The sequence below is a fragment of the Ascaphus truei genome, chromosome 7 (genome assembly GCF_040206685.1).
Source record: "Ascaphus truei isolate aAscTru1 chromosome 7, aAscTru1.hap1, whole genome shotgun sequence".
NCBI classification, from domain to species: Eukaryota; Metazoa; Chordata; class Amphibia; order Anura; family Ascaphidae; genus Ascaphus; species Ascaphus truei.
Genome location: NC_134489.1, coordinates 29,072,986 through 29,094,709, shown reverse-complemented (window position 1 = coordinate 29,094,709; position 21,724 = coordinate 29,072,986). Strand labels below are relative to the sequence as shown.

General features: G+C 45.0%; 1 protein-coding gene across 2 annotated transcripts in view; it reads right to left on the bottom strand.

The window, feature by feature from the left end:
• Positions 1-1,330: 1,330 nt before the first annotated feature.
• The window catches only part of LOC142498872 (intelectin-1-like), a 43,850-nt gene continuing 23,456 nt past the window's right edge, over positions 1,331-21,724 (bottom strand). For both annotated transcript variants that reach the window (XM_075607490.1, XM_075607491.1), the window contains exons 6-9: positions 17,064-17,222; positions 14,246-14,366; positions 6,753-6,856; positions 1,331-1,582 (exon numbers count right to left, since the gene is read on the bottom strand). In XM_075607490.1, coding sequence (XP_075463605.1) covers positions 1,430-1,582; positions 6,753-6,856; positions 14,246-14,366; positions 17,064-17,222 — 537 coding nt within the window. In that variant the 3' untranslated portion in view covers positions 1,331-1,429. The remainder of the gene's footprint in view (positions 1,583-6,752; positions 6,857-14,245; positions 14,367-17,063; positions 17,223-21,724) is intronic.

Below are 21,724 nucleotides of genomic sequence, written 5' to 3'. Positions count from 1 at the left end.
ATGACTCACACGACCAATGATAAAACCCTATTAATAATTCTTTCAAGATCAGAGTATGCCTGGATTATGAGGCTAAAAGTCTTTCAGTGTTTCATGATGAAACAGAACAGCTTATCCACAAAAGATACTTTGGTGCCTCATTCCAAGGTGTAGTATTTCTTTTTTTCCGTATCTCATCTAGGGCTGAAATTAAACTTTGATTTGTCAACTTTTTTTAAAATTCACTGTACGTTATACGAACATCCTAACACCGACGGAGTCCGTTTCCATAGCACAGAGTAGTGAGTAGCTCCCAGCCCAGGGGAAACCCGAACTACAGATACCGGATACACGTAGCCACGACGTCACTTCCCGTACAACGGAGGACGAGCCAGAGAGACCCAGGACGCCAGCCGCAGCACATCAAGCTCCAGGCCGGAGCGCGACACCCCTTGAGTAAACAATCCAGAGGACAAGCGCTACCGAAGGAGAAAGAGTGCAGCGGTACAACATCGGCTCCAGAGGCAGCTCCCACTCCGGGAACCCAGAGGAGGACACAGGACGCCCCTTGTCTTGTTTGTCTTTTGCCATTTTCATTATAGGATTGGTTATCCTCCTTCTTGGGGCAGCAAAACATAGCAAATAATTCACTTTGGATTGGACATACTTTCCAACAGTACACGAGCCGGTACTGCCACATTGGACTCTGTGGGGCATCAATACAACCCCTGTTTAATTACCAGTGATTTACAAATCCACTCATTCTAAAGCAGCCCTCTTCTTCACACTGTAATAGATCATTATTGTATTAACACTACAGTACATTCTATATATGTTTCATGTCATACAGCCATAATTGTGTATAGATAGACTATCATTTATGAGGGTCCTATTCTGGGAACTGACACTGCACACACAGGCGGTGTCTAACACCAATCCCACATTAGCCTCAATCTATAACATACAGGCCCCCACCCCACCACTAGACCCGTTTATAGTTTACGAAGCACCCATTTTTTGTCATTTTTCCGATTGTATTTCTACAGATGTAGCCATACTTACTGTTGCCGGTGCCGCAGATCAACACACAAACTTTGAGGCATAATGGCACCAAAAACAGCACATTTTGCGGCCCGGGAGCATTAGCGCTGCCGAGGTCCCTGCTTCTAAATGGCTCTCTACAGCTTTAATCTTACAAGACCATACAGTCTGGAAGAGCTGCACAGGGAGTACAGAGAGAAGCAGTCTCTCCGTGTCTCCCCGAGCAGCTCTGAAGGTAACTGAGATTTTGATTTTCTGCGTTATAATGGGATGTGACAATGAAGGATGTAGTAAGGCACGTCAGTCTTGAAAATGTTAACATCTAATCTTTATTTTAGCGTCAATGTTTTGGTGTAAAATTGCACCTTTGGCAGCACGCATGGGGGAACATTGGTAGCTCACTCTATAATTAGCGGTAAAAGATCAGCACAGCCGCCTCTGTGATGTCCTTGCTGGAGCTCCAGCCCCTATGTGTCCCATACCCGTCCCAGTCGCGGGCAGCAAAGTCTCCGCACTGCCTGGGATCTCCTTCTGGGATGTATCCACCTCCTCCAATGCAGGTCTGCAAAAGTGAATGGGAATCACTGGGTCATTGATTATAGCTGAAGAGCTCAAGCATATGCTAGCCCAATGCAACCAAAGCAGCTATGCATTAGCCTTACTCCTACATGATTCTCCTACATAGGGAGATTTCTTGTCCTAGGCAACCTACGGAAAAAAATGCTTTACAATCAAGAGGAATGTAAAAATGCACAGGGTGTTACTACTACGACTACTACTAAAGAACTAGCTTAGTGAAGGTCAAGTTTAGTGGCAATGTCACTGCCAGGTCAACCCAGTTTGAATCCTAGCATCAGCTTTCCTTTTGACCTTGATTAAGTGCTGATCCTGTGCTTCAGGAACCAAACTAAGTTAGATTATAAACTCTTTGGGGTAAGGACTTATTCTACCAACAGAATTATATGTACACTCGCAGCGTTAAATAAGAAATATATATATCTTATTAATTATTATGTTACCATAGTTGAAAGTTCTAGTAGACTTAATGATCATGCAGGGAGAGTGTAGCTTTGTTGTAGTTTTACTTATAATGGTTGAAATTACTGTACAGAGCTTTGCCAACCACACTATTCTCCTCTTCGCCGGTTATTATTGTCACATTTCCAATTTGCATTTATGAACATGTGTTTTCTGTTTAAGTTTTAATGTAATTCAATTAAATCTAGACCTTGGGTAATATATAACCCCTTCTGCATAAAACCTGCCACAAAGCAATGTATTATATGCAAAATAAGGCATTTAAGGGATTAACCCCTTGGTATGGCAGCGAAGGTGATTATGCCAAGTGCCACAGGGTCCAGCACCCCAGTGTATTCAATGGTTTAACGAATCTTGGGCCCCTGGTATATTAGCTTTGATTTTTTGCTGTAACCTTGGTCATTTCCTGTGCTCTGATCATAACTGTCTCCTTCCCACCTCTTCTGCTCCCTCTCTCAATTTCCCCTCGTTTCCTCCTATCTGTGAAACTCACACTCGTATACACCGCGCAGTAAAGCACCTTCTCTCGCCACCTTCAAATCAAATCTGAAAACACGTTCTGAATGAATCAGTTTAGTATCCTTCTCCCCACAGCCCCGGAGGCCCTTACCTACCATCGTAGTCAGCCACTGATATCCACTGCACTTCTTCCGTCCCCATTGTCTCCATAAGTCTATCAACATATCACTTAGATTGTAAGCTCCCCGGGGCAGGGATTCCCTCTACGTTTGTGCACATTTCAAAAATCTATTATACTAACTGTATTATAATTCTCTGTATAATATTGTTTCTTTTGGAAATTGCTCTATACATTGTTACTGCTATATATAGAAAATAAATAGATGCTTTATTGATTAGACCCTTTATATTCTGCCACATCTAAGACTTAATAAAACTTCTAAGCCGAATAGGGTTTTCTTGTGTCTATCTATCCCAATCATTCTTGAATTTCCCTCCAACACTTCTGCTGAGAGACTGTTTCATGTATCTACACTTTCAGTACAATGAATACTTCTCCTGACTCTATAACCCTCCACATTTAAAGCATGACTACTTGTCCTAGTGTTTGTTTGTTTACTCTGCATGCTGCACCCCTTTATTCTTTGGTGGTCTCTATAATATTGCAGCACCCCGTCACCTTCTTTCCTCCCGTATAGCCATATGGAGACTCATTAGTCCAGAACTAGGCAAGTTCAATCCTCAAGGGCCGTCCGCAGTTCAGATTTTCAAGGTCTTTACACTTCACACGCAATTATCATGAAGACAGCTTGAGTTAGTAGATTTTGTCCATAAAATCTGGCCTGTAGATAGCTAATGAGGAAAGAACGTACCCAACCTTGCTTTAGTCTATATAAGGCTTTGAAAATGTGTGACATGCAGAATATGAGGCCCTTTAATTAAAAAACATATTCTAAAACGATTGTGTTAACACCAATGGGCGTCGCCATTTATTTTAAAGCAAAAGTTTGACTTAATCCTTGCTATAATGGAAGTCCAGTGGCACCTGAGTACCACCGGATTTCCTGGATGCACCATCTCAATCCCTGCTCTGATTGGTCGGCAGCTCCTTCTCCAAAGAAAAGATAGGCACCGTGGCATATGTAAGGAGCTCTGCCGATCAGAGTACCAGAACCACTTTGGAGTTTGTCGAGAAGTGACTTGTGGGATTTTCAAAGTTGCTATTGAGAGAATAGCACTTTGAGGAACTGGGATGTGAAGCAGACAGGGTAAGCCAACCTGAATCAGGCCATTGCACCTAGTTGAGGCTAGTGTCTTCCCCCCAGGCCCCCAGTTGGTGAGGGTAAGCTGTAATTGTGTATTTGTTTATCTTTGCTCGCTTTGCAGAATGAACCCGATTATTCAACGTCCTTGTCCCGTCTGCTGATAATGATCCCGGTATTAAAAGTACTGGTCTCCCGTAACCCTCCCCCCAGTGACATGAACGCAAGGAGAGAGGACTACATGTCCGTTTCGATTGCGTTCACCACACTGATAGAGTGGTCAATGGGCTCTGCTGCTAGAAAACAAGCAACTTTTGCAGAACATACACGGTAAGGCACAAGAGACACTGGTGTGCCAGCAACCGTGCCATACTGGTTACATCATAAGGACAGTGAAAAGGTAAAGGGTCAATCTCTCCTAGGACCAGAGCGAACTAATGCTAGTGATATGTTTAAAGAGTTTAATCTGGGTGATTGATGCCGTGTTTTACCAAAATCTGACACAAGTATTTTCTATGTAAACATAGTCAGTGACATGGGAGGAGTTTTATTTCCTCTGGCTCCTCCCTTTTGTCTGATGTCATTGTGCGTTCCTTTAGGTCTTAGAATACCAGCTTTGTATGTTTACAAAGGTAGCCAGCCCCTCTCTTGTGTTAAGAAAGGATATATTGTAATATTTTGCACTAACACTGCCATTTAATTCTATTGATATTCTGTAATAGCATATGTTATAACAGGATATGTTGTGTTATCTGGGGTTACAATGCCATATGTTATGTACATATGTATCTGTAGCCAGGTACCCCCTCATCTCCTTTTACCTGCCGGTCCAGGGCGCGCACTCAGGGGCGCGCATGGGTGCTGCCGGTAGGGCGTGCAAACACCCAGCGAGCTCCAGGTTACTAGGGGAGCTTTGGGCAGCGCTGTGAGGGGTGACTGGGTCGCTGGGGCTCTGGAGTGGTGTGAGCATAGGGTGCCGCCATCTTGGATGTTACCGTGCTTGCACGGGTCTCAGCGCATGCGCAGAACAGGTAGTATCGCGGTGGCCATTACAGAACATTGCGCATGCGAAGAGTGCCCCTAGGAGTGGCGGCCAGGGGGGAATAGGTTCCAAAGGAAACTATAATACCGAGCAGGCTCAGGAGCTGCAGTGAGGTTGAACACAAGCAGCCAATAGGGCTGCTGCATTTGTGGTAGGGGGAGCTCGCCCTGACAGTTAGGTCAGTTAGTGAATGAGTCAGTTGGAGTCAGGGCAGACAAGGGGAAGGGAGGGTCTGGGTGTCAGTGGCACTCAGACTAGGCCAGAGAATCCCCATAGGTCCCAGATAGGCCCCACTCATGTATAGCTTGTGGCTGCTGCAGGGAAAGGCCCTTAGATAGGTACGCTTACCCATTTTACTATAGTGTGAGGGACACAGTGAAGACGCCTTGTGGTGATTGCGGTCTGTGGTCTGGGACTAGACTACCGTGGTGCTATCAAAGACTCTTAAAGGTGAGACCCTCCTACCGGAGTCCACCCAACGCAGAGGCAGATGCCATTGTGGAGGGCCACGTCGCTGGATCAGACGGATCCTTATTTCTAAGTCGGCCGCACCGAGTACTGGAGTACTCGGCAGGTACTACAACAAGTGCACCAACAGTTCACGGGATAGTGCTACTCCCTACACTTTTGGGTGGGCTGGACACTGGGAAGGGGACATCAGGGTATTGGTGCCTAGCACCCGATGTACTTTGGGACACTTACTGTGGTACTGGCCGGGGTGTTCATTATACTGGGAGGTGGTGTTGTGTTATATGTGTTATCAGTAAAGGTTGTTATTATATACGGTGTATTTACTATTACTATTGGTTCCTGTGAGGGGCTTCTCCCACTATGCCGGGATCCCTCGCAGGTGGAGGCGCTGCACTGAGACGATAATTATACCACCCCAGGCTCCCCGTGGCGGAGGCTTGGGTCCTCTGTGAGCCAACAGGTAACAGCAGTACCGGTAGTCTCTTTATTTAAGGGGAAAGAAGGCTACATATCTATTTGATTAATGATGGCGTCAACATTACTTTACAAAGAAAGAACAAAAACAATAATTTACCGGTATATTTACGGATCGTTAAAACCATTAAAAAGGTTTATATCATCAAAATAGTTTAAAAAAAGAATATACAGTATATATATATATGTGCAGTTGTCTAATAAAAATGTCAGTGATCAACAATTAGGGTCATATTTACTATTACACTTGTTAGATACCCCCGCTACAGCTTGTGGTGAAGGGAATGGTGCTTTGAGGGGCAAAATAGTGGTAATACTGAAGACGAACAGGACCCCTATATAGCACTCTCTTCCTGTGTGAGATGGTGAATGAATTAAAACATATTTATTCAAAAAACTTCGTTAAAACAATGGGGTTTAAAACATTTATTAAATAGTACCAACACTTGGTACTATTTAATAAATGTTTTAAACCCCATTGTTTTAATGAAGTTTTTTGAATAAATATGTTTTAACTCATTCACCATCTCACACAGGAGGAGAGTGCTATATAGGGGTCCTGTTCGTCTTCAGTGTGGTCATATTTACTAAGCAGTGCTACTCTACAAGGTGTCTTCTGGCACAGCTTAGTAAATATGGCTTTAATGACCCACTCAGGCAAATGGTTTGGTGTCTTCTGGCACGAAAGGCATCTTATGCAGTAAAACTGCTGAATAAATATGGCCCACTATGGCCTTTTCAAGTGAATGGGCTGTAAGGTGTTTTCCGGCACAGGGTAACCCTCTTAGTAAGGTGCCTTCCCCCATGGAAGGCTTTTCATGGAGTAGCCCATCTTAGAAAAAAATATGTTCCTTAATTAATTAAATATGCCACTGTGATTAGTTCACTTATGTGTAGGTTCACTTTGCCCTTTTAACTCCCCTGCTGTGCTTTCACATTTTAGTAGCAGAGGCAGTATTGGTACTCCTACCCGGGCCAGTACTCACAGCATCTGGATTGCAGCCAGTCACTTTCACTCCAGCGCAGAAAGCCAGGGCAGCTTTCTCACCGTTGATCACTCGAAACTGAACGAAGCCAGCGACAAACTCCTCTGTGTAATAGGGAGAGACAGGTGAACAGGCAGGACCATACAAACCCCATACTGTTAGTAATAAATAGACAACAATAGATGGGTATTACATGCTAAGTCCTAATCTATACTCGTTACAGCTTGCAGGCATACTGTAGGTTTCAATGCAAATAAATATCATTATTTTACTCTTAGTTGTGTCATATGTAAGAAAAATGTTGGTCAGCGTCCTACATCTGGTGCAGATAAGTTACACAAGGGGCTCTTATGGGGGAGAAAAGGGAGGCACACAAATGCAAGGTATAGTATTTCCCTTTGTTATTGTGCAGGCAAATCCTTCTGTTGACACTTCCCAATTCACAAACTGATGCCCACAAGAGCAAAGTTTCTTGGTACAGTGTCCCAAAGACGTGCAAGATTGAAATCTCTCTCTTTGCCCCAATCCTGCTCCAAAATTGGCCTAATACCTTTAGACCCCATCGACATTTGAAAGCTATTCAAGAAAGAATGTCCAAGACGGACTCGGGATACGTACACGGAGATCCACAGCAATGCAGCATATGTATGTAATCACCTTACAGCTTAAATAGGTTTTCTCTGCAAGTGCAAAATATGTGCGCAAGTACCATGCAATTGATAATATATCTAAGTACTAAATTGCGACTTGCACTTTACCCCTGTGTGAATAAATACAGGGGATTTTTCATGGGTTACATTGTACCTTCTGATTGATCAGTCACTGCACTTGCTGAATATAGAGAACACCTAGGGTGTAAAAAGTGTAAAAAGAGTTTGGAATGGCCCCATACTGTACGTATCTGCTCTGCTGTGTTAGAGATGTGTGCTGACATAGCTGAACGAATCACTACACTCTATTATGATTAACCCCCTTTAGGTAACAACCAGGGACACAAGGATATATTCCCAGTACTAAATGTTACCTCTCCTATGATTCAGTGAACACTGAATATGCTGCTAATCTCCGCTACGACAGGATATTTTACACTATTTGAGACAGCCATACTGACATCATTTGCATTCATAAGATTATTTATCTGCTTACCTCGATACAAACCAAGCGGTTTGTGACAATTGCTCTCGGGATATTGTTACACTACAGATGATTTCCCTATATCTATCTGTATATTGACATTGTTTCAATATACCTTTGTATCCCACCACCGGGGATTTGTAACAATTGACACTGCGTGTGTATATGTTGCACTTAGTGAGCTCATTTGGTTAATAACATTTTATTTTTTTTGATGTTTTTAGACATTTTGTTGTGATTATATAGTTTTTGGTTCTCAGTCATATCAGACAGATTTCTTATATATATCTCAGGTATTATTAACACCAATTAAAACTAACATTGCAGATATGGGTAATCTTATTTGATCCCTCTTGGAGCACTTTGTAAATATCAGTATTCTATTACCCCATAGATCTAGATACTTCACTGTTACTCGTGTATTAAGGTCGAGCGGTTAGTATTTTTCTGTGTCAAGAAAGAATGTACTTGGTATGGCAAAGTCTTGTGCCCATTATCTGAGGGGGTTTTTTTTTGCATGACACAAGGCACCCGGACTTCCATAGGCCTACGGTACCATGGGTTGGATGAATTTCTTTCACACATTTCCTTTTTTTTTTTTTTTTTACAAATTTACACAACTTTTTGCATGCGTTCCATTTGGAAACACAAACCCTGTACATCATTTGTGTAGGTGTAAAGTCGTAGAGTCGCAATTCAGAATGATTCAATTAAACTTATACTACACATTCCATATAGACCCATATTTTCTAAGCCGTTTTCTGCTATAGTACACTTTCTGATTCCGTGAAGACAGGTTACAGCACTTTGACATGAATGGGCAGCAAGGAGTCTTCCAGCTCCAGAAGGTGCCTTATGGTGGAAGACTACTTAGGCCTTATTCTGTGCAAATAACTTCCATATCTATTCCTGAGTGAATGTTATGTTCAGTGGTGGCTCTATTTCAGTGATTACCAACAGGGGGTTCCTAAAACCTTTGGAGTATGTGAGGTGTCTCCAAGGGGTTCACCCCCAAAAAAAATATGTAATGGGGGATCCCAGGCAGCATTGTTGGTTCCTGAGACCATAAGTGACTGCGCATGTAGTAAGGCCCCAAACGGCACCTTGCGTGGGTGCTATAGCCATCACTTACAGCAGGAGCTTCAGAAGTCGCCAAAATATTGTTAGCGATTTGTCTGATGAGATTATATAAGATTAATTAATTAGGGCCTTGCAGAACAAACATTTTCCAGCAGGTGCACAATGTAAAAAAGGTTGGGCACCCCTACTCTATTTCTCTATATTATTTGTTAATTGGTTATCCCACAATACACCACTAATTAATTTATAATGTATGTGAAAGTATCAATGTGTGTTTGAATTAATTTGTCAGTGGAGTAAAAAGACGCTATCAGTGCAAACTTTTAGTAGCATTTTTGATCGTGAAATTGTTTATTCAGCACAGGTTGTGATACCATTGTATGTATCAATGAGAGTTCTTTATAGTTGGTAAAAGTATTCACAAAGCTTTCAAAATTTCAAAACGTCTTCTTCTGTTCTCATGGAAACCTTTGTACTAATGAAGAATCGTACAAAACAAACAGGCACCAATGATACACTCCTCAATAACCCTTCATAGCACATACTGTAATCAGCAAATACTAATAATAATCATATCACATACTAAAAAATTCCATAATATGAGATACGTGGTGCTCCACAGAAGATATAAAGTAGGTACTTAAAATAACAGAATCCAGACAAGAAATCCTGGAGAGACAAGGAAATCTTCCATATTTGGGCACAAATACTAGGATGAAATTAGCTCAAATAATATACAGTATAACAATGTATTACATATCATACAAAAGGACAAGACAAAGTGAAGTTTAAAACATACTTAAAAACAAACAATCTGGAGCAAGGAAGCAATTAATCATCAATCATGTTATGCGGACAGTGCTCAAAAATGGAAATAAAGTGCAATAAGGATACTGTGAAATCAAAAACGATTTGTCTAGTAATCTGTTTAAGGACTACATATAAATCCCTAGATATAACAGAATAGTTAGAATCAAAACCACAGCATCAAGCAGTATATTGATGTAACACCTTGTCCCCCGGCCAATAGAAGAGGGACCCACCAAACTGATCCAATGTCTATTCAGGTGTAGCTCAGTATCTTTGTTGCCTTGTTCTCAGGGTGCTGGCATTCGTGCAGGGCAGGTATGGTAAGCAATAAGAGAAAAGGTGCCAAGACCTTTTCATTTAGCTTTATTTACAGGAGCACATAAACTTCTTCCTTTGAGTTGCACAGGCAGCATCCCCCAAAGAGGCACATCTCTTGCACTTTGTAGTACTGTAAAGTTACATTCCATTGCTTGAATGTTGGCTGTTCACACGTTGACTGGAATCCCTAGGCAGGGTTCCCTCTTACATGAGAGATTACACCCCATCAACTCTGACAGAACCAAGGAGATTTCTACCCTCTAGTAATTCTAAGGTGATACTCCAAGGCCATTGTTTAAGGAACCTCATTTGGAGTACCTGTCCATTCCCTATTGTGGATGGAACATGCTTAGAGCCATATAGAGGTGCCCTATCTTTAGGAGTGACACTTCCCTAGCTGGAAAACAACAACGTGATCCTAAAACTAAAACATGTAGTTACAGATGAACAGGACTTACATTATTTACATTGAGATCCCCCATCTTGGTCTCCTCCTGGGATTTGAACCCAGAATGTTCCATCCGCTCTAGATATACCCAGCAGTGACATCACTAGTCACCATGACTACTAGGGGAGGGGTTTCAATTCAACAAAGTAACATTACTTAATGATACTAGATGGTGTGTGTGGCTAGGTTCAGCCTACCCCCTGCTATCCTGCCATATATGGGAGAATGCGCCTTAAACATCCATATGTTCCATAACTAAAGAGAACATCTATAAAATTATCTACCGGTGGTACCTTACCCCAAGGAGGCTCAGACAGATATATCCCGAAATCCTCTGATCGACGTTGTAGAGGATGCAGGCTCATCTGGGACCTGGTCCACATTTGTGGAACTGCCCAAATATACAAGAATTCTGGATTTATATCCAAGAAATTATTGAATCCACAATGGGTCTCAAAATTGCGCTAGACCCACTGACCTATCTGCTAGCAAAACCAACTGAGGATGTGAACCACACAACGAGATGCCTAATCAATTATATTTTAACAGCTGCCAGATGTTCGATAGCTGCTGCCTGAAAAAGCCCAGTTTGAAAAAGCATAAGTATATGCCTTAGAGCAAAGTTGGTACCCCTTTCCCCTCCACCCCCTCTTTTCTTCTTTATTCTTTTGTGTCTACTTATGTGAAAGGCAGTGTATTGGAGTGTACTGTAGAGCAGCGTTTCCCAAACGGTGGGTCGCGACCCGGCACCGGGCCACGGCACCAAAATTGCCGGGTCGCAGCGAGGCTGGCCGCGCGGTGTCTCCCGTCCCCCCTGCTCAATTTAAAAAAAATGCCGGCGATTTCCCCCTGCGGTCCCGCGCGCTTGCGCAGGGCAAGCAGGGCCTGCTCCCTTCCTCCCCCCCCGCTCCCAACGTGGGACGGAGGAGGAAGTACCAGCTCCTCTGCGTCCCGCACGTTACGTGGGACGGAGGGGGAAGTTCAAGCTCCTACTGCGGCCCGCTTCCCCCCGCGGCCAGCTTCCCCCCGCAGCCAGCTTCCCGAGCTCACCTCCCGTGGCACCCCCTCCCGAGCCCACCTCCCGTCCCCCCAAGCCCACCTCCCGTCCCGGGCAGCAGGGGATATCGGGGGCAGCAGGGGAAAGCGTCCGGCGGCAAGGTAAGTCACCCCACCCAGTCACTGCCTCCCACCCAAGTGCCCCAGGTCCCCCTCCCACCCACCCAAGTGCCCCTGGTCCCCCTCCCACCCACCCAAGTGCCCCTGGTCCCTCTCCCACCCACCCAAGTGCCCCTGGTCCCCCTCCCACCCACCCAAGTGCCCCTGGTCCCCCTCCCACCCACCCAAGTGCCCCTGGTCCCCCTCCCACCCACCCAAGTGCCCCTGGTCCCCCTCCCACCCACCCAAGTGCCCCTGGTCCCCCTCCCACCCACCCAAGTGCCCCTGGTCCCCCTCCCACCCACCCAAGTGCCCCTGGTCCCCCTCCCACCCACCCAAGTGCCCCTGGTCCCCCTCCCACCCACCCAAGTGCCCCTGGTCCCCCTCCCACCCACCCAAGTGCCCCATGTCCCCCTCCCACCCACCCAAGTGCCCCTGGTCCCCCTCCCACCCACCCAAGTGCCCCTGGTCCCCCTCCCACCCACCCAAGTGCCCCTGGTCCCCCTCCCACCCACCCAAGTGCCCCTGGTCCCCCTCCCACCCACCCAAGTGCCCCTGGTCCCCCTCCCACCCACCCAAGTGCCCCTGGTCCCCCTCCCACCCACGTGCCCCTGGTCCCCCTCCCACCCACGTGCCCCTGGTCCCCCTCCCACCCACGTGCCCCTGGTCCCCCTCCCACCCACGTGCCCCTGGTCCCCCTCCCACCCACGTGCCCCTGGTCCCCCTCCCACCCACGTGCCCCTGGTCCCCCTCCCACCCACGTGCCCCTGGTCCCCCTCCCACCCACGTGCCCCTGGTCCCCCTCCCACCCACGTGCCCCTGGTCCCCCTCCCACCCACGTGCCCCTGGTCCCCCTCCCACCCACCCAAGTGCCCCATGTCCCCCTCCCACCCACCCAAGTGCCCCATGTCCCCCTCCCACCCACCCAAGTGCCCCATGTCCCCCTCCCACCCTCCCAAGTGCCCCTGGTCCCCCTCCCACCCTCCCAAGTGCCCCTGGTCCCCCTCCCACCCTCCCAAGTGCCCCTGGTCCCCCTCCCACCCTCCCAAGTGCCCCTGGTCCCCCTCCCACCCTCCCACCCAAGTGCCCCTGGTCCCCCTCCCACCCTCCCACCCAAGTGCCCCTGGTCCCCCTCCCACCCTCCCACTCAAGTGCCCCTGGTCCCCCTCCCACCCTCCCACCCAAGTGCCCCTGGTCCCCCTCCCACCCTCCCACCCAAGTGCCCCTGGTCCCCCTCCCACCCAAGTGCCCCTGGTCCCCCTAGTGCCCCTGGTCCCCCTCCCACCCTCCCACCCAAGTGCCCCTGGTCCCCCTCCCACCCTCCCACCCAAGTGCCCCTGGTCCCCCTCCCACCCTCCCACCCAAGTGCCCCTGGTCCCCCTCCCACCCTCCCACCCAAGTGCCCCTGGTCCCCCTCCTACTCTCCCACCCAAGTGTCCCTGGTCCCCCTCCCACCCAAGTGCCCCTGGTCACCCTCCCACCCAAGTGCCCCTGGCCCCCTCCCTCCCACCCAAGTGCCCCTGGCCCCCTCCCTCCCACCCAAGTGCCCCTGGCCCCCTCCCTCCCTCCCACCCAAGTGCCCCTGGCCCCCTCTCCAGTCACTCACATCCGTCGTTGCCTGTAATTCACTGTTTGTGTCTGTGTGGGTATAGGGGAGAGCGAGTGTGTGTGGGTATAGGGGAGAGCGAGTGTGTGTGTGTGTGTATCTGTGTGGCTGCGTGTGTGTCAGTGGCTGCGTGTGTGTGTGTCAGTGGCTGCGTGTGTGTGTGTCAGTGGCTGCGTGTGTGTGTGTCAGTGGCTGCGTGTTTGTGTCAGTGGCTGCGTGTGTGTGTCAGTGGCTGCGTGTGTGTGTATCAGAGGCTGTGTGTATGTATCAGTGTGTGTGTCAGTGGCTGCGTGTCTGTCAGTGGCTGTGTGTGTGTGTATCAGTGGCTGTGTGTGTGTGTATCAGTGGCTGTGTGTGTGTCTGTGCAGGCCCTATAGGCCAGTATAGGCGATAACATTTTTAGTGGGTCACGAAGGAGAAGTTCAAAAAATAACCGGGTCACGGAAAAAAAAGTTTGGGAAACCCTGCTGTAGAGTATCACCCTGAACTGTATGATACCATATCATTTTTTGTTATTATCTGATAGGAGTGTTTTATGTCTTTATGTTTCTTATATGTCCTGTTTTTTAATGCTATTATTGTAATTGTTATTATTGTTTCATGGAACTGAAAAACCAATAAAAACTAAACGAAACAAAAACAAAGAATAGAATTTGTTCTAATATCTGGGGAAACAACGACATGCACTACATCCATTGTCTTTATATGACTAATATAAGGCACTGCATCAGAAGAGCCATGATCCTTATGGAAAGATGGGACCTACAGACAGGTACACTATAATGCTAAATATCACAGAGTAGGATTCCGTAGGATTCAGTGCAGTATATCACAATACAGTATATTTCACACAAGGTGGGACAATAAAATCTGCTACATCTGTAAAAAATTATTAAACAACCTCTATAGCGTGTGATGTGTTCATAAATAAGTGATACATACGTCTCCCATTTGGTGAGTAGTAGTTGGCTGTCTTCTCTGGATTCCCGAGATCATACACAACAGGCACAGCCGGTCCATTGTGTGCCAAACAATTACCAGCATTGTACCTCACTGGGTATTTCTAAGAGGGAACGAAGAAAGCTGGAGTGTTATATTACACAGTGCAGTGGTTTCAAAGCTCTCCTCAGGGGGACAACGACAACACTAGGTTTTAGGAATAAACAATTGACTTGCACACCAGTGAATGTACCTAATTTGCTTAGGAATAGTGTTGAGTGGTTGCGACAGTGTGAGAATTTGTGCTACCAACAGGGATGCTTCCTGACTTCACCGGGTGCACCAACATGGCCGCCAACACAGGAAGTCAGCCTCTAGTTGAAATGGCAATTGCTTGCACCTGTCATTCCCCTTTATAAGGCTCTCAGTCCTCTCTGTCTTTATCTGTGCAAGGTTATCATTACCTTGCTTCTGCTGAAATCACTATCAGCAGTTTTCCTATCTTAAAATCTGGCCTGCCTTTGGATTTCTTGCCTCTTCTGTCCTTGACTTTGGGACCGTGACCATTCTGCCTCTGTCCTGCCCATCCTTGGAACTATGACTTCAATTAAGCCGCTTAATCCTGCCCTGATCTCCGGAACCGTACCCCATTATCCTTACTCGAGGATTCAGATCCCAGGTACGGGTTGATCTATATGCCCCACAATGATGTATGAGGGCACTTAAATGGAGGTGCTACAAATGCAGAGAGATTCCTTTATCTCCCATATGACAAAAAAAGTCCATAGAAGCACTAGGTAGTCCATGCCAAAGACCAATATTGCAGCCCCCAAACAGATCCTCATCAGGACAAAATAGGGGTAAAGTATAAAAGATGAGGTATAAAAAACACACACCATGGGTTTAAATAGCCATTCCTTCCTATATACCAACTTAACAGATCCAAAGTCGCCTAATGATGATGTAAGAGCGGTAAAAGCATTTCCACTTTAGGGAAATATATAACCACACTTCAGATGGGCTTTTGACTGTACTGACATTACGTTCTTTTCAAGCAAGGGACAAGCTACCCCTAGGAAAGGAATTACAGTATAAGCATCTCACGATTGACTAAGATACAGCCTAGCGATATAGTTATTTTTTTATGATAATAACAAGAACACAAAATCTGTTGGGATAAAATCAAACTCAACAGATGTTTTTGTCTACACGAGAAGGTGAATGAGTCGACAAAAGCATCTATATACAGTACTATATTATCACTATGCTATCATGTTTTTAGAGTGTAATGGTTTTCAGAGGCACTGTGAAGGAGAATGAAAATAATACGGGATCTCTGATCTTCCAGCATAAATATAGAATACATAATAACTTTATTTAACCTTCTTCACTTAAAGCATGTTTCTCTTCTTAGCTCACGCACACTACTTGTAGGAGAAGTGAGTGTTAACCTTCTAGCAGTCACATACATTAATAAAAAAAAAATATTATATACAGATGTAGCCACCAAGATTCGACCACATCTCGGGATAAAAACCGCAAGATGCTATCAATATCTTGCGAGGTGGACCGCAGCAGACTAATGGCCCAGCGGATTAACACAGCCGGGGTCCCTGCTGTGTGAATCCTATCGGGTTCTACCTGTCTGTAAGAAAAACGCAGTAAGAGATAGGCTGAATCCGTCCCTCTACCTGCGTGCCTCTAACAGGCGATCGCGGGTCAGTTTATTTTATTTTAATATTACAGTATTGTAGCAGAGGGTCTCCGGAGCTGAACCGCATTGATTTCAGGCCCGGGGACCCCCTTCTTCCTGAGTTACAGGCCCCGTTATGAGGTGCCGGTATCCCTCTGGTTTGTTTAAATCCCCCGATCACGTGGGCAGTGACGCGAGAAAATTTAAACATGGCCGCCGGGATACCAGCACCCCATAACGGGGCCTGTAACTCAGGAATTAGGGGGTCCCCAGACCTGAAATCAATGCGCTTCAGTTCCAGAGACCCCCTGCTACAATACTGTAATATTACAATTAAATAAACCCCCCACGATCGCCTGTTAGAAGCATGCAGGTAGAGAGATTGAGTCAATCTATCTCTTACTGTGTGTCTCTTACAGACAGATGGAACCCAGTAGGATTCACACAGCTGTGCTAATCCAATGGGCCATTAGTCTGCTGCGATCAACCTCGCGAGGTATCTCACCGAAATCTCAAGATTTCGGATGAGAAATGGTTGAACCTTGGTGGCTGCATCTGTAGCACAGGCAGTGTACTGAGCTCTGTACATAGAAGTTTGCAGGCACAGTAAGTCCCTGCACTGAAATGCATCACATTGGATAACATATCCAGTTATAACTCTGAATATCACATAGATCCCAAAGGATTCAGTGGCAGTATCGGGGCAGAATATCACAATATATCCTACCATAAAAACAGAGAGGGGTCAATGAAGCCTGATACATCTAGATAACAAGAATTATTATATATTTGTACTCTATAGCACTGATTTTGTATGCAGCACTGTACATATAATTTTGAAAATACATTCAGTCAAAGAGCTTACAATCTAATCATCGTTCCTGAGGCAAAGGAAAACAATATGACTTGCCCAATGTCGGGAGAAGAATTGATAATTAGGGCAGTTCTAAACTCTAATGCCCTTGAAGTTTGTTTCACTTTCTAACCTAGCAGATACAGTATACAAATGACAGATGTGTACAAGAGAATACTTCATTGTCAATACTCTATAGTTCTATCTAAACTTAAACGTATAGAATGAAGCCAGATTGTGGTCATGCTTTTGTAATCTGCTTGTGGGATCCTTACTTGATACAATCCAAAGAGGTTCCCCCCCTCATGCTGTAGGAATCCAGTTTCTGTTTGGTATCTCAGAAGAGATGAGTTTCTCCACAATGCCAATGGAGTGTTGTTGGGCACATGCCACACAGACAAGTCTTTGGAAGTTATATCGTAGTAGCCAGGGTTCTGGAAGAAAAAGGAACACACCAGGCAACCGTCATGCTTTAATATTGTTTGCCAAATAGCTGCCAAATGAAAACACAAGTTGTAGTAACTGGAGAAAGTGCAGAGAAGAACCATCACCTTATTAAAGGGTGTAGAAGGTTTGACACCTGAGGAATAACTATAGATCGTTTAAATTGGAAAAGAGGCATCCAGGAGGGAATATGATTACTATTTACAAACATTCTCAAGGTCAACAGAAGGAACTTTCAACTGAACTTTTCATCTCAAGGACAGTAAAGATGACACAGGATCACCCATTGAAATGAGTAGAAAGGAGATTTCACCAGCAGCAAAGTAAACGGCTCTTTACAGTAAGTACAATTATAATGTGGAATGTATCACCCATAGAGACTGTGACGGCAGATACATTAGATACCTTTAAGAAAAGATTGGTCACAGGACATTGGGTCCGAAGTCGCAAGATCCTAAGAGGGCCAGAGACGTCATCATAGGCTTCCATTCCTATACAACTAAGGAAAAAGTGCTCACAGCCAGCAGGGAAAGAGGTGAGGTTCAATTCCGTAATACCCACCTGGAAATCTACAGCGACCTATCTAAAACAACAGTAGACAGGCGAAGAGAAATGCGGCCCCTTACACACAAATTAAGGGATCACAAAGTGAGGTACAGATGGGGCTTCCCCTTTAAATTGATGGTGCAGGCTGGAGGGAAGATGCACGTGGTGTCCTACATAGAAGATGGCCCCAGATTCCAAAGAGCCATGGGTCTCCATCACACAGATGAAGTGACATCTGAGGGAGCAGAGGAAGAGCAGCCTAGACAAGGAACGGCGAAGACGCCAAGGACATCCCAACGCCTGGCGTCGCAGAGGAACCCGACGCGGGATGAGTAGAGAAGAACAGCCGACGCAGGAGGTGTAAAGCAAAGTGGAACAGCAGAGAGACTACCCCCAAGCATATTACGCGTCTTGCACAACAAAAAAACGAGGGGTATCAATACTATTCAAACACAATATTCCATTCACCCTACAAAAGCGGTATCAGACCCAGAAGGTAGATACTTAATTCTATATGGCTCGCTCACTGGGGTAGAAATAGTCTTAGTGAAATTACACTCTCCAAATGACGGGCAAGTGAAATTTTTAAGGGACTTATGTGATAGCATATCCCCCCAGCCAAGAACCACACTATTGATAGGAGGAGATGTGAATATGATAGTCACCCCAGAACTAGACAGCACAAGTGCACAAGGAACGTCACACACACGCATTACTGAAAAAAATGCTAAAAACTTTAGAAACATCCTAAAACAATACTCGCTCATAGATATTTGAAGGACACAGCACCAGGGTCAGAGAGACTACACATTTTTTTCACCCCCGCACCAGACCTATTCAAGGATTGATTATTTTCTGGGAACCAAAGATGTTCTCCAGGCATCCTCCCAGTCAGACATAGGGTCAATATCATGGTCGGACCATGCTCCGGTCTCACTAGTACTCTCGCTCCCCTTCAGTAAAAGCAATCAATACAATTGGAAACTAAACGATTCTCTGTTGAACCAAATAGATGTAGAAATAGACATTAAAGAAAAACTCAGAGAATATTTTACGCTGAATAAGGGCTCCATAGAGTCACCAGCAATGCTATGGGAAGCCTATAAGGCTACAATAAGAGGGACTATTTTTTCCATAGCATCACATAAGAAAAAATCTAAGCAAAAACTATACAATGAATTAACTGAAAAAGTGCAGCTTCTGGAACAGAAACATAAAAATAACCCCTCAAAAAAATTATTTCAAGTGCTAGATAAAACCAGATCTGAATTTAAGCAGACGCAACTAGAGGAAGTGGAGAGGGCGTTAAGGTGGACCAAACAAAAATATTATGATAAAAGTAACAAAGCCGACAGGAGCCATTGCTCAATTAAAAGCCAGTAAAACGCCGGGCCCAGATGGCTTTTCAAATCAGTACTACAAAAAATTTAAGAAGGTACTAGCCCCATATATGCTAGATATGTTTAATTCGTTCCTAGGGGGAGCAGATATTCTGACAACAATGTCCAAAGCAAACCTAGCAATCATACACAAGGAAGGGAGAGACCCATTACAATGTGGTAACTATCGCCCCATAGCCCTCCTTAATTCGGATCTAAAACTTTTTAGCAAAATCTTGGCAAACCGACTCACCCCAATATTGCCCAGTCTAATTCATATAGATCAAGTCGGGTTTATCTCGGGAAAACAGGCCTCTGATAATATCAGAAAAATTATCAACCTTATGTACACCTCTCAAATACGAAGGCTATCCTATTGAGTCTAGATGCAGGGAAAGCATTTGACAGGATATGGTGGGACTTTTTAGATCAAACCTTGATCAAATTCGGATTTAGGGGCCAATACTTAGAGGGGATCAGAGCCCTATACAAAACTTCCACAGCAGTCGTGAAACTCCAAGGAGGAGACCCAAACCCCATAAAAATCACTAACGGTACCCGACAGGGATGCCCCTTATCTCCGCTTCTATTCGCCCTCTCCATAGAACCCTTGGCAACGACAATTAGAGACGAAAAGAATATCAAAGGTATTGAAATTGGAGAGACAATTAACAAAATATCCCTGTTTGCCGATGACATTATCCTAACCCTGTCCAACCCATTGATGTCCCTCCCGAACTTACAATCCCAATTGGACCAATTTAGTAAAATTTTGGGATATAAAATTAACACGGACAAGTCGGAGGCACTGAACCTTTCATTAACAGCACCAGAAGTTAAGTTGCTACAGGCAAACTTTAATTATACATGGAGCTCGATAAAAATTAAATATCTGGGAATACAGATAACGAGCTCTTTTAAGACCCTATACCAACACAATTATCCCCCTCTCTTCGAAAAGATTAGAAAAGATCTTCAGAGCTGGAACGAATATCAGATCTCTTGGCTAGGAAGAATAGCCACAGTTAAAATGAATATCCTGCCAACAAAAGACCAAGGGTTGTTAGAGCAATTTTGCTAGCCCCAAAAGATTGCGGAGGTCTGGGAGTCCCGGATATCACTAAATACTATTTGGCGGCCAAACTAAAACAAGTAATAATGTGGAACAACGATCCAACTACAAGTTGTTGGTTGGGGATTGAGTCTACCTACGCAGGACCCCTTTCTCTACCGGCAACCCTTTGGACCGGGGGAGGGAGAGCCTAGCAGATAAATTAAAACTGGGAGCAATGAGATGTACATGGAAGATATGGACAAGAAATAAGGAGAAATACCATTTAGCATCTTCCCCCACTCTAATGAGCCCCATATTTAGCAATCCTGAGTTTACCCCAGGCTGCCTCCCAAAGGGACTTAGTAAATATAAAGAGCTAAGGTTAGTAATAGCGGATGATTATGTATCCAAAGATAAGATTCTTGCCCTCCCAAAGCTGGAGAAAAAACATAAAATTACAAATTTTCCGGTATTTGGTTACCTGCAAATTCGACATTACCTACAAACAGTCTCAAAAGACACAGTGTTTTCTGCTATGACAAAATTTGAGAGATTATGCAGAAGAGGCTATTATTGCAAAGGTCTGATTTCGGAGGTATATCTGAGCCTGGCGTCAACTGCGGTACAATCTAAGCATAGCTACATGCTAAAATGGGCAGAAGACTTAAACCTAGACTTGGACAGGGACGACTGGGAGGATACCTGGGAAGCGGCCTCTAAAACATCAATTTGCACAACTATAAAAGAAAACATATACAAAATTCTGTTTCATTGGTACCTAACCCCAAATAGATTGAGCCAGATTTTCCCCGGGTCCTCAGATTTGTGCTGGAGAGGATGCGGGCAAAAAGGAGACATGGCTCATATCTGGTGGAATTGCCCAAAAATTCAGGGGTTCTGGATCATGATACAAATAATGATAGGAGAACTCCTGGGTGGTAGAGATAGAGGTGGACCCACTGGTCCTTGTGCTGGCTAAACCAAAAGAGGGACTACAACCCCAAGAGAACAAAATAATAAGCCACGTTCTCACAGCAGCTCGCTGCTCGGTAGCTGCGACATGGAAAAAAATAAACGCCCCCTCCAAGCAGACAGTACTGAGACGGGTCAGGGAAATAAGACTAATGGAACTCCTCTCGGCACAGCTGAGTCAAAAGGTGGATACATTTCGTAAGGTTTGGTCAGTATGGCCAGACAATTAACAAAAGAATAAATGGGTCACACAAGACTGGAGTAAACAAGCCACCCCCTCCCCCTCTTCTTTCTTGCTTTTCTCTTTACTATCCTTGATTTTCTCTGTGAGAGAGATATGTCCGGAAGCGGCTGATTCCCCAATAGGCTGTTAAAATGTAAAAATAATAAAAAAGTTTTGTAGACTACAACAGATGAAAGTTAATATATAAGAAAAGAAGACAACGAGAGTATTATTTATGTTGTAATATAATGTTTAATATTTCTTCCTTTTGTAAAATGGGAAGTTGTAACAGATGTATGTTAAAAATTGTTATACGAT